This window comes from Paroedura picta, chromosome 10 (assembly GCF_049243985.1).
Source record: "Paroedura picta isolate Pp20150507F chromosome 10, Ppicta_v3.0, whole genome shotgun sequence".
Lineage (NCBI taxonomy): Eukaryota > Metazoa > Chordata > Lepidosauria > Squamata > Gekkonidae > Paroedura > Paroedura picta.
The window spans coordinates 3,229,916-3,243,698 of NC_135378.1; the positions used below are offsets into that span (position 1 = coordinate 3,229,916).

The following is a 13,783-nucleotide window of genomic DNA, read 5'->3' on the forward strand; positions in this document are numbered from 1 at the left end:
TTAGATGGGAAATGTGCCCCCGGAGGGGAAGCCACGGCAAAAACGCGCCCAATGGACTTGGACATAAAAAAACATTGGGAGCAAATCCAACCTTTGGTAGCCCCTCACTCTGCCTTCCCTTGCGTGTTGGGATTGGATTGGCTGAAGGAACATGACCCCCTAGTGAAATGGAAAGACGGGACTGTGGAATTCACCTCTCCCGCTTGCGAGCAGCACGCTCGGCCGCAGAGCCCCCCGAGTCCGGGGGTTGTGGCCGCATTGGGATCCGGGGGGGCAGCGCTTCCTCCCGAGTATCGGGACTTTGCTGATGTGTTCGCGGAGGTGGAGTGCAACCAACTTCCCCCCCATCGTAAAACTGACTGTGCAATTGAATTGAAGAAGGGGGAACCCCTCCCCAAAGCCAAGCTTTACTCCATGAGCCCGCGGGAAATGGCGGAGCTCAGGGACTTTTTGGATAAAAACTTGGCGAGGGGCTTTATTAGACCGGCCACATCGTCCTTGGCGGCCCCGGTCCTCTTTGTGAAAAAGAAAGACGGTTCACTGCGCTTGTGCACCGACTACCGGGGTTTGAACGCAGTCTCCACATGCAACGCCTACCCGCTCCCCCTGATAAAGGACTTATTGGGCCACTTGGGGAAGGCGCGAATCTTCACGAAACTGGATTTAAGGGAGGCCTATTACCGGGTCCGAATAAAGAAGGGACACGAATATTTGACAGCCTTTAACACTCCCCTGGGGCAGTTTGAGTACACCGTAATGCCGTTCGGCCTCGCCGGCGCTCCGGGCGTGTTCATGAATATGATTAATGAAATTATGCATGATTTATTGTACCAAGGGGTGTTGGTTTTTATTGATGATATTCTTGTGTATTCAGAAAATGTTGAGAGTCATGCTAACCTGGTCCGTGAGGTGCTCCGCCGCTTGCGGGAGCACCAGTTGTTTGCCAAACTGTCAAAATGCGAGTTCCACCAAGATGCGGTGGAGTTTCTGGGCTTCCGGGTCTCCCAGGCTGGGATTGAAATGGACCCGGGCAAAGTGCGGGACCTGTTGGCGTGGGAACCCCCCCGTACTAGGAGGCAATTACAAAGTTTCTTGGGGTTCGCTAATTTTTATAGAACCTTTATCCCCAATTTTGCCAAAGTGGCGTTGCCTCTTACTGATTTGTTGAAAACCAAACAAGGGGGAAAGACAGCTAACCGTCCGGGGGCGCCTCTCCATTGGACTCCCCCATGCCAGGACGCGTTTGACAGACTGAAATTGTTGTTTACGTCCGAACCGGTGCTGGCCCATGCTGACCCTACTAGGCAATTCACCGTGCAAGTAGATTCCTCGGACGTGGCAATGGGGGCCGTGATCCTCCAAGAGGGGGAGGATGGGAAATTGCACCCGCTGGCCTATCTTTCAAAGAAATTTTCTGGGGCGGAACGAAACTGGGCCATTTGGGAGAAGGAAGCGGCTGCAGTCAAATTGGCCCTTTCCACTTGGAGGCATTGGTTAGAGGGGTCCGCAGTGCCATTTGTGGTCTGGACGGATCATAAAAACCTCCAGGCGCTCAAGCAGCCCCGCTCGCTTTCGGCAAAACAGATGAGATGGGCGGAGTTTTTCGCTCGTTTTAACTTCTCCCTTAAACATCTACCCGGCAAAATGAACTTTCTGGCAGACGCCCTGTCGCGCCTGCCCCAGTACAACAGCAAACGAGACCCATTGGTGGATACAGTTTTTACCCCCGCCCAACTGGGGATGGCCGCGGTGACGCGCAGCCACACGAAGTCTGTAACGCCCATTCCAGGGGGTTGGGTCCAGAAGGAGCTGTCACAGGACTCGGAATTTTCCTCCCTCCGCCCCGATCTGACTGAGAAGGGGGGGCTCTTTTTCAAAGGCGAGAGGCTTTTTGTCCCAGCTGCGGCCAGGGGAGAGGTTTTAAAACTTTGTCACGATGCGAAAACAGCTGGACATTTTGGGTTTGTGAAAACTCTGCACCTGGTCAGGAGACAGTATTGGTGGCCCTCTCTGCGCAAGGATGTGGAAAAGTATGTGCAGGGGTGCCCCATTTGTGTCGCCTCAAAACCTGCTGGGGGAAAGAAAAAAGGGCTGTTGCAGCCCCAGCCCACCCCCTCTCGGCCTTGGACGGATGTCACTATGGATTTTATTACGGACTTACCTCCCAGTCAAGGGAAAACCGTCATTTGGGTGGTAGTGGACGCTTTTTCAAAGCAGGCTCATTTTATCCCGTGCACGGCCTTGCCAACTGCAGCCAAATTGGCTACAATGTTTATAAACCACGTGGTACGTCTGCACGGGATCCCGACACGTGTTCTGACGGATCGGGGCCCCCAGTTCGTTGCCAAGTTCTGGCGGGAGCTCCTGAAGTTGTTAGGCATAGAACAAGCCCTCACCTCAGGCTATCACCCCGAGTCTAATGGCCAGACCGAGAGAGTCAACCAGATCTTGGAGCAATACTTACGCTGCTTTATCAATCATCAGCAAGACGACTGGGTTTCCTTACTGCCACTCGCTGAATTTGCCTATAACAATGGGGCCCACGCCTCAACGGGGGTATCCCCCTTCAAGGTGGTGTATGGGACCGATTTAGTGGCAGCACCCACTTGGGAACTTAGCTCCACCGAAGCCCCTGACATTAATAAGTGGGCTGCAACCATCAGTGCAGGGTGGCCAGAGATAGTTGCCAGCCTCAAAGGAGCGAAACAGGCCTATAAAGCCCAGGCAGATAAAAAACGGGTACCTGCACCAGAATGGAAAGTGGGAGATCTGGCCTATTTGTCCACAAAGAATTTGCGGTGTCAACAAAAATCCAAGAAGCTTGGCCCAAAATATGTGGGCCCATTTAAAGTGGTTAAACTAATAAATGCTGTAACTGTGGAACTTGCTTTACCAAAGACTTATAGGAATGTGCATCCGGTTTTTCATTCCAGCCTGCTGCGGAGAGCTCCCGTCCCGGATGAATGGCACCCTCCTCCAGCTACGCCTGTGCCGATATACATCGACAAAGACACCCACTATGAAGTTAACCAAATTTTAGACTCTCGTATGCATAAGGGTCGCCTCCAGTATTTGGTCGATTGGAAAGATTTTCCCTCTGGGGACAAGGAGTGGGTTGAGGCTGGGAATGTGAAGGCGCCCCGCCTTCTCCGGGCTTTTCATCGAGCATTCCCTGATTGTCCTCGCCCGGTGGATGCCGGCTAGGTGGGGGAGTGAGTTAGTTTTAATGCGGAGGGATGTCAGGATTGTAGAATCTCTGTCATAAATTAGCCTGAGTTCCTCCATGTCAGTTATACTGCTTGATTGGGCCTGGCGCCTGCTTGCCCTGGCCTTGTAGTTTGTAAGCTATAAAGTAGAGTAGTGATGTTATGTTAACCTTTATCTTGTTGTGGGCTCACAGGGTTGTTGTCACCTCTCTCAAGGCTGGGAGAATGGAATCCTGTTGTTTTAACACACATGTCTTTTCTCTCCTACCCCCCTCCTTGGGAACTGTCAAGTTTTGGGCGGGAGAAATGTATTGATAAGCTGGGGCAAATCTGGCCTCTGGTCAGATTTGACTTTCAGTCCAATGCGTATAGTGCTAATCAATAAAACTCTTTTCTTTTGAATAAGTTTTGTTGTGAGTTTCCTGTGCGTCTGACACCCAGCACACATCTGGGAAATTGAAGTCACCCATGATGACAAGGTCCTGCTGCTTGGATATTTTCTCAAGCTGCTCACAAAGTGCAGCATCCACATCCTCTCGTTGGTCAGGCAGTTGGTAGCAGACACCAACCACCACACTGTTTGTTTTCCCCTCGCTTATTTTCACCCAGATGCTTTCCACTGTAGATATGCTCTCCTTCGCTAGAATTTCCTGACAGGTAAGCCCTTTCCTCACATACAGTGCCACTCCTCCACCTCTTCGATCTATTCTGTTTTTTCTGAACAGTTCATATCCATCCACCATTACATTCCAGTCATGAGAATCATTCCACCATGTTTCTGTGATGCCTACTAGATCATACCTTTCCATCAGCATGAGAAGTTCTAGCTCTTCCTTCTTATTGCCCATGCTTCGGGCGTTAGTATAAATATATCTGAATCCTTTTACTTTTGGTTCCCTATGAGCTGGCCTTGCCGGTTGGGCTGCCCCCAATCGGTCTCCTTGGTTTAAAGCTCTCCTGATGAATCTCCCCAGGTTCCTGCCAAACACATTCTTCCCCAGCTTCGATAAGTGCAGTCCATCAGGTGCTAGTAGGCCTTCCTCAAGAAAGCCTATCCCATGGTCCCAGAAACCAAATCTCTCCTGCCGGCACCAACTACGCAGCCACTGATTCACCTCCATTATCTTCCTCTCCCGACGCATTCCTCTTCCCTTGACAGGCAAGATTGAAGAGAATACCACTTGTGCCCCCATTTGCTTGAGCTTCCTCCCCAGATCTTGATAGTCTTTTTTAATAGGAGCAATGGTATTCAGGGTATTCAGGGACATGTCATTAGTTCCCATAAAGACATAAAACAACCTCAAAGGGGATGAAAGCCACAGGTCAGGAACTGCTTTAGGATGCTTTGGGCTGATCCTGCGTTGAGCAGGGGGTTGGACTAGATGGCCTGTATGGCCCCTTCCAACTCTATGGTTCTATGATTCTATGATATCACCACTACCAACTAACTGACCCTTCTCAAACCCATCACCCCAAACTATCCAATAGCCTACCCCAACCCTAATTGATTTCCCCTTCTCTCAAATCCCCCTCTCTCAAACTCCTATCAATTTAACCATCTTGCACTCCCAATCCATCCAACTGATTGCTCCCAATCCACAAACCTCCCCAGTCCATAAACCCCAACATGAACTAACACTGACTACACACATGCCATACACATCTGGAGTGGACAACCCTGAGATGCTCCAGCTGATGATTGGGGTCATACCTCCAGAAGCAAACAAACATCACACAATAAATCACACCCTACACACAATAATCAGCTGGAACCCTGAGAGGCCACGATCAGGGCTAACCTTCCATAAGCACACACCCCACTACACACATCCCATTACACACACTACACACCAATCAGAACCAATCAACCAACAAGTACAGAACCATGGTCAAAACTACCCTAACCCAAACCAAAGTAACTAATACTAACTAAACCAACAGAGATCCACTGGGACATAGACCTGCCAACAAACAAGCCATCAAATATGAATAAACCATCTATTCTTAAAGGAACCAAGGGAGAAACAAAAGCAGGGGAATTAAAAGCATCAGGGATCCCAATAATAAGGGGAAGAGGCATAGACAGCAGACAGTGGAGATGGGGTGAGTCAACGGGCCCAAAACTCAATTACACTTGGGCCACTTCCAAACTCCAGCCCATCTCTCATGACACTAGGATGGAGGCAAAGGTAATCAACCCACTGAATTCTGGATCCGGCTAAAGGTTCTGGTAATTACCTTTAAGGCCATACACAGGGAAGGACCGCCTCCCTGCCTATGCCCTTCAGAGAGCTTTACGCTCCACCACCACCACCACCAGGCTAATGATCCCTGGCCCTAAAGAAGCCTGCCTAGTCTCAACCAGGGCCAGAGCCTTCTCTGTCTTGTCCCCCATCTGGTGGAATGATCCCCCGCCTGGAGATCAGGGCCCTGACGGAGCTAAAGCAGTTCTGCAGGGCCTGCAAAAGGGAGCTCTTCCACCAGGCATTTGGTTGAGACCAGGCATAACCAACAACATCCACAGGGCCCCTGCTCCCGCCCACACAGAAATCCATCCATGCATTCTTCCCTGGACCTGTTTGCACCAGTTTCCCTGTTAAAGTTATTATTATTGTTGTTATAGAAAACTAAGTTCCATGTACTATGTTTTATGTAAACCATCCTGAATCTCAGGGGAGGGCCATATCTTTAAATAGGACAGGGTCCTATTAAATAAAAGAGTAAGGCCACCTGGGGAGGAGTTAGGGCGGGCCCTGTCCAGGATAAAAACAGGACAGATAAAAACTTCGCGGCTCCTGATTGGGCCCTCCGAGTGTCCATCCAGGGCCAAGCAGCCAATGGGGAGGCGCGCAAAGTGCCTTCCTATTGGCCCCTCACCAGGACAGACGAAAATTCCATTCACCCAGCCCAGTCTGGCTGCCAGTCTGCTCCTGACCACCGCAGGGAGAGGAGGTCAGTAGGGCTGCCAAGGGGGATGGGAACAGAGGCTTGTACAGGCTGCGCCAGCCCTTTTCGCCCCAAGGCTGTCCTAACTGCCATGTCCAACTGCAAATGGCCTCAGAGCCCAGACAGAGCTGGAAGGAGGCTGCAGAGTGCGCTCCCTCCCTCCCCCTCCCTTCAGGCCTGCTGGGAAGGAGCCTCTGACAGGCCCTGACTGAGGGAAGGAGGCCTTTCCAAGAGCAACGCAGGGGAGCCTGAGGGCCTTCCTTTTGAGGAGGGGGGAACTTTCCCCTTCTGCCAAACAGTTGGCTGACAGGGAGGCCACAGAAAAGCCCCTTCTCACTTAAAATACTGCTCTGGCCGGGGGTTAGACACAGCCAAGCCATGTGTCTTTCTTCTTTGCAACTCTGCAGATTTGAGGCCACTGCACAGCGTTATTCTGCAGAGGAAACTGACTCTTTTGTCTCCTGTTTCATCTGCACAACAACCCTGTGCAGTAGGCCTCAAGTCTTTCAATTCAACAACAACCTTTGTGGGAAGCCTTAAATGTTTCTTCTCTACCACAACCCTCTCCAAAGTAGCCCTTTCTGCCTGGGGAGCTGATCTTTATACTCTGCAGGTGAGCTGTAATTCCAGGAGCTCTCCAGGCCACACCTGTAGGTTGGCTACCCCTGGGTTGGAAATATTCCTGGAGGTTTGGAGGTGGGACTTCAAAATCGTACAATGCCTCAGAGTCCAGCCTTCAAAGGAGCCATTTTTGCCTGCAGTTGGTAGGGAGTGGTGCAGGAGTATCCCTCCTGGCCTATGGGTTATGGCCAGCCGTTACCAGCAACTGTTTGTATTCTGGGGTGCAGACAGGCAGACCAGCATCAGTCCTGTGAGTCTGGAAAGTGCAGGAAGATCTAAATAAATATTTACAGCCTGAAACTAAATAGAGAACAAGTAAATGTCTGGAGAAACATAGTAACTGAAATAGTAACTGGCAAATAACCTTGGCCTGGCAAATAAAAAAAAAACAGTATAAAAAATCTTACTAAGGTCAAGACTGCTGTGCACAAGAGAATCTTCCTCTTAGGGTTGCCAGCTTCCCTGCGAGGCTCGCTACCCCACCTCCCTCATGGGGAGTCTGGTATGGGGAGAGAAGGGGTAGACGATTGGAAAATGCTTTGAGACACCTGAGGCCTGCTGGGTCACTGCGGCCCATTCCCAGTTCTCTCAGATCTCTCACAACCCTACATACCTCACAGGTTGACTATTGTGGAGAGACTAATGGAAAAGGTGTTTGTAAACCGTTTTGAGACTCCTTTGGGTAGTAAGCAATAGGGTACAAAAATCCGTTCTTCTAAGGAGCAACCATGAAAGAAGCATGTGGGCACATAACATTTTACCAACAGTGAAAATATGGGAGGCAGAAGGAACAGGGTGGACACCTGTGTACTGTGACTACCCTATGTGTATTAGGGCAGAGGGGCATTTCGGTGAATGTGGCCTAATTCACACAAGAAGGGAAATGACGCAGAACTGGGGGGAATTGGTTGCCATGTAATCTTCCCCTAAGAAGAGTCTCCAGTCTGATTTTCCCTTCACATATCTGAGGACATGGCTCTGGAAAGCTCATCTGTAACCACTATGCCACAATTCCCAAAGGTCAGTCCTCTCCCACAATCAACGAACATTTCACACCACAGGTTCTTGACACCCATATCTCTACACCCATGGCCTCATTTGCCACAATGCCACCACAACCTCCCACACAACACACATGACAACCCCATGCCCTTACAGACTGGACAACTCCTCCCCTTCCTCTTCCCACTGCCAAGCTCTAGCGCCCGTTGTATTCTTGGAGACAACGGGCTTTGTCCCTAGTATATATACTAAAGAAATAGATAAATCTAACAATGTCTTTTCCAGGAGAGGTGTCATTGCCTCCTTGAGGAAGCTAGAGAGAGAGAGTTCTGGGAGAGTGAGAGATGTGAGAGCCTTTTCCTCGAGGCTTTCACCCACCAAGAAGGGCAGGGAACCAAGGAACAGGTAGTAGGCTGAACAGCTGAGGGAACCCTGTCAAAATTTGCCTGGGAGAGTGGGACCCAGTAACACTACTTGCCACTGAATCCAGTTCAGGCCCTGCATAAGAGGTCAGATCCAGGGTGTAGCCTGCTCGGTGCATGAGGGCCAATATGACCTGAGTCCCAGCAATGCCATGCAGGGCATGAAGCTCAAAGAGACACAAAACAAGGCAGTATCAGTGTGGACATTAAAATCCCCCATAAAGGCCCAGTCCACCACTGCTTCAGCCAACTTCAGTGGAGATTCAGCTAGCAAGCTGGGCAGATGAGAAACTGGCAAGAATCCCACCATTTTCCTGACAGCCCATGCCAGGCCTACACATTCAGTGCCGGTGACATCTGGTGCAGGAAGCCTATCGTAGGAGAAAGGATCTCGGATGCGATTTTCCTCCTTCCCCAACTTCCTGTTGGTGACTGATAAAGGACCAAGTATCCTGGGGGAGTCTGCTGAGTGAGAGCTGCCCCCTCATCCTCATCCAGCCAGCTCTCAGTCAAGCATGCCAGATCCAAATTGCCTTTTCTAAAAGGTTCTTCAGAGCAAGCATAATCAACCAGATACTGCACAACATCAGACAGACTGAGCATAAAAGTGCTAGTCCCTGAGTACCAAAACTAGACTACTGTAATGTGTCCACTGGTCTCCCCTCAAATTCAGTTTACACACCCTATCTGGTGCAGAATGCTTCAAAGTTTTCAAGGGCTAGATGCTGCATGCCTTCTACTTCCATTCTGCAGTCACTCCACTGGTTGCCCATCTGTTACCAGGCTCAATTGAAGGTATTGGCTATCACATACAAAGGCATTATGGCCATGGACCTTCATATCTGCAAGACTATCTCTCCCCCTGTGATCCCCATGTTAACTTTGCTCTGAGCAAAGTATTCTTCAGATTCTTCTGCAAATGGGCAAGATTAACAGCCTTCTCCATTGTGGCCCCCATCATCTGGAACAGCCTGCCCAAGGAGGTCAGGAATGATCCCTTTCTCCTGGCTTTCCAAAACCTGTGCAACATTGAAGGCTTCAGGGCTTTTCTGCACAGATAATATGGCAGCACTGTACAAAATGGTCCCCAAAGTTACTGGGACAAATTATTAGGCCCTGTGGTCTGGAATAACATGTGTAGTGTGCTGAGACTAAGGCTGAATCTGCACGGAGCTTTTATTCCAATCCCAGGTCGATTCAGTGCCTGCTGTCTACACTGAATGTGATTTCCATTTTTATTTTTGGTGATTTAAATTTCCCCTCTGCAACAAGCAACAACCTTTCCCCCGCAATATCCTGGAGTGGATATAACCCTCAATATTTGAAAAATTGGTATGAGTAAAGGTGCTTGCCCTGAACTAACGAGGTGCCTCGAGCCTCCAACACTGTAGAAAAGCCCTGATTGGCCAGCGTGACAGTTCAAAGGCTTCCTTGTTCCCAGCCTGCAAAGCGGAAGCCCTTAAAGGGGAAGCTCTAACTCAGATCCAGTCAAACTGTGGCCCTCCAGATGTCCATGGTCTACAATTCCCATGAGCCCCTGCCAGAAGTAGTCCATGGACATCTGGAGGGCTGCAGTTTGACTACCCCTACTCTAACTTCTCTCAGCAGAGATTTTCTTCTTGGATTTATTCCCCCTCCTTTGCTGTCTCCAATCCTCCCCCCCCCCATTAAGGAAAAAAAAGAAAGAGGCTTCTGCTGTACTTGGCTCCCCCCTACTTCTGAGCTTCCCTAATCACGTGCTGAACACATTTCTCTTTAAATGGGGAGGGGGGATAGAGGAAGACCCGAGTCCAAATCAATCTGAATTCAATAGGATCCACAACGGAATAAACTGGTACGCCTTGGAGGGCCCACATCCAGCCAGTGCTGAGGCAGCTGCACTGGTTGCCAATTGCTGCCCGGATCCGGTTCAAAGTTTTGGTTTTAACCTTCAAGGCTTTACGCAAGTTGGGACCCACATACCTGCCTATCGCCCTATGCCCCCCGCAGAGCCTTACGTTCTGCGGGAGAAAATCTGTTGGTCGTTCCCGGCCCTAGGGAAGCATGCCTGGCCTCGACCAGGGCCAGGGCCTTTTCGGTCCTGGCCCCTGCCTGGTGGAATGAGCTCCCGGGAGAGCTGCGGGATCTTCCATCGTTCTGCAGGGCCTGCAAGACGGAGCTCTTCCGCCAGGTTTATGGTTGAGGCCAAGGCTAACATCTATGCCCCCCCGGGACCTGGGATTGGGATTGGGGATAGGTACCATCAGTATCCCCTCTCCAGTAACAGTATCCCCTCTCCACCTGCTAGTATGGGGAGTGGGAAGTTGACTAGCCGATCTTGCCATGTTAGCTTGCTAACTAATAATTGTTGGATTGTAGTTGTTGTTAATGGATTTTAATTGATTTTATGGGGGTTTTAGAATGTTGTAACCCGCCACGAGCCACAAGGGAGTGGCGGGCAATAAATCGAATAATAATAATAATAATAATAATAATAATAATAATAATAATAATAATAATAATAATAATAATAATACAAAGTAAGTGTAGAATCAGCCTAGGACCCTGCTGTGTAATTTTACATCACTTAAGGTGTAATATTAACAATTTTCTTTGCTTCTGTTTTTTTTAAATTTCTGGTTGGTTCTACAATGCAAATTCTGTTTCATTTTTACGGAATGTCCATCCTGTGACTCCCTCTAGGCCATCTCGGAGGAAGGTGGCCTATAAACAACAACAATCAGAAGGCTGCAGCAAAGGAGAGCAGGACCTCCTTGTGGGCTTCCCTCTGTCTTTAGCCCACTGGAATCCAAATGCAACTGGATGGGATGGCCAAATCCGACAGACAATTCATGCTTAATTTCTGTTCCCCGCAGCCTATGTTTCCAACCAGACATTAACCTTTACTAATAAAACAAATGTGGATTGCTGCTGCCTAATCTTACTTCAGACAGTCCGTGTCAGTTTTCCCTGTTTTCCAACAGGCAATGATTGGTGTGGCCTTCTCCCTGGGCTTCACTGTGGGTCCCATGCTCGGCGCATACCTGGCCATGGAGACAGAGAAGGGAGAAATCTTCTATGTTTGGTCAGCTCTATTTGCTGTCATGTTTGCAGTCACTGATCTGGCCTTCATTTTCTTCTTGTTACCAGAGACACTCCCCAAAGAAAAACGGGTAAGGAATTTATGAAATATTTACAGAATAAGGAATGGAGAGCCTGCATTTTAAATGACTACAAAGATGCCCCTTTGTGTGCTGGACCCCCTGTGAGTCTGCAGCCCTCTTACAGAGAAAAGGGTCAGTCTGTTAGGGAGTTCTTATGAAGGAGCCCCTTGAAATGGAGCACCCAAGTGTTGGCACAAAATGTGATGGAGGAGCCCAAGAGGACTGAATGGTGCTTTTCCTGGTGCTTCTTGTTTCTTTTGCAGGAAGGGTGGAAGCGCTTATTGGCCCAAGGGTCAGACATGACTCGGTGCTTGCACAGGGGATACCTTTACCTTTACCTTATGTATATACTATAAGATTTTCCCCCTGGCCACTCAGGGCTGACATGACACAACTGACTTCAAGGACAAGTTTGTCAATGCTGACCTTAGGTTCTGGGCACCTTATTGGTATATACATAGATGTATTCAGAATATGCAGGAACTTCCATTGGAAGCATTTTGTGGTCTGTGTTTAGGATCAGGGATTTCCTTGCCAGTATCTCTTTTCTGTGCCATGATCCCTTTGACCACAGAGATGTCTTTCTCTTCTTAGGTGTCATCTGTGTCATCTGGCTTTCAGTCAGTCATTTGCCTCCTCAGTCCCTGGGCTTTGTTCCAGTTCGCTGCAGTGAGCCACAGAATGGACCCCCCTTCGAGAAAGAGCAAGTCCTCCAGCTTTCAATGCTATATTATGAATCCATTTGAATATCCCCACATTCTTCTTCTTCTCCATGCCCAGGCCTGTAATCAGTGCAAGCTCTTTCCTGGAGATATTGCCTTGGCCACATGGCTGCTGCCATTTCTTGGTCCCTATTATAAGCAACTTGGTTTGTGTTACACATTGATAAATAGCCCCTGCTTTGCATGTGCCCTGGGGTAGGCCACTTGGTTGACCGTCTGCATTGGTGAACAATTATTACATAAAGTATTCAGGGGGATATATCCTTACATGTAAAGAACTGACCTACTGGCATACTCTCAAATTTGCAGCATGCCTCTGTCCCCCCGTGTACACAGGCTTCCAGCTAAAAGAAATGCGTTTCAACTTCCATCGTCTCCTGTAGCCGCACATTGGGACTGTGCTTGTGCAGGTCAGCCATGGGATATTTTCTTTCCAGCTCAAAAACCCCAGAGGGGGGCACCTACCCTTTTCCAGAGCTGACACGTGTGGAATTCCAGTCCAGTGCAGCATGTGCTCCATTGGCAGGCACCCCTTTCCCTCAGTTCCTCAGTCCTTTCCCTCAGAGAACCAGCTTGCTAAATACAGATGCCGATAATCTTTAATTCAACGGGGCTGTTTGAAGATACTTATGCCACACCATGACAAACTGCACTCACTAAAAAGCTGGGCTCCTACAGCCTCTCATACCAACTTATTCAGGCCTTGGGATATGACAAGCCAAAAGAACTTCTTAAGACAAGGTGACAGAGAGAGAGGCAACACGACCTTAACAGAATACTGGCCACTTTTTAGGAAAGATCAACTCATCAGGGTTGATCCAATGCCATGCTTAAGCAATATTATGAACCCTGGATATAGAAGATCCTTTAGAAAAAGAAGGAGTCTCAAAGCTGCTGACAATCACCTTCCCTTTCCTCTCCCCATAAATGACACCCTGTGAGGGAGGGGAGGCTGAGAGAGCCCTGATAGTACTGAAGAAGAAGACGAGTTGGTTCTTATATGCCACTTTTCTCTACTAGAAGGAGTCTTAGAATGGCTTAAAATCAACTTCCCTTTCCTCTCCCCACAACAGACACCCTGTGAGAGAGCCCTGATATGACTACTTGGTCAGAACAGCTTTCTCAGTGCTGTGGCAAGTAGAGATGGCCACAGGCCAGCCCACAGGTCTCCGTCAACCTATTAATTGGAGTAGTTTGTGGGTCACGAACCAGGGCTTGTCTGGCCACGCCCCCATTGACAGCACACAACCACATATGGGCATGTGGTATTTCTGGTCTTTGGGAGGGGCAGAGTTTCTTCCCTCGGCACACATATGCAAATCTCTCTTCCTGCATAGACAGGGCTTGGGAGGGTTGTCTTTTGGTTTCTGTGGCTACTCCAATGGCTACCCGTTTAGCTTTATTGGCATCCTCTTAAGCCAAGAGTAGTGGCTTTAGTGGGAAGCCTTTGGTTTCAGTGGGAATGCCTTGTCATATATACTCTTTGGGGCCACAGGAGGGCTCATTGCTTTCTTTTACTCTCATTAGGAGAGGGTGAATGAGAGAGGGAGGAGACTTGCATAGCTGATGGAGAGAATTTGAGGGGAATAGAGTGGTTTAGGTGGAGGGTTTAGAGAGAACAGATTTGTCTGTGGGTCTTTGGCTGTTCATTTCTTGCTGGCATTCAAACCCCCACTCCCTTGTTGTTGTTAGGTGCGAAGTCGTGTCCGACCCATCGCGAC

At 49.2% G+C, this 13,783-nt stretch overlaps 1 protein-coding gene across 6 annotated transcripts in view; it reads left to right on the plus strand.

The window, feature by feature from the left end:
* Nucleotides 1–13,783, plus strand: part of SLC75A1 (solute carrier family 75 member 1) — a 90,913-nt gene that overhangs the window by 54,957 nt on the left and 22,173 nt on the right. For all 6 annotated transcript variants that reach the window (XR_013225083.1, XM_077301737.1, XM_077301733.1 and 3 more), the window contains 2 exons: nucleotides 11,161–11,349; nucleotides 11,935–12,043. Coding sequence is in view for 5 of the 6 variants with exons in the window: in XM_077301737.1 (XP_077157852.1) it covers nucleotides 11,161–11,349; nucleotides 11,935–12,043 (298 nt within the window). In the remaining variant the exon portion in view is untranslated. The remainder of the gene's footprint in view (nucleotides 1–11,160; nucleotides 11,350–11,934; nucleotides 12,044–13,783) is intronic.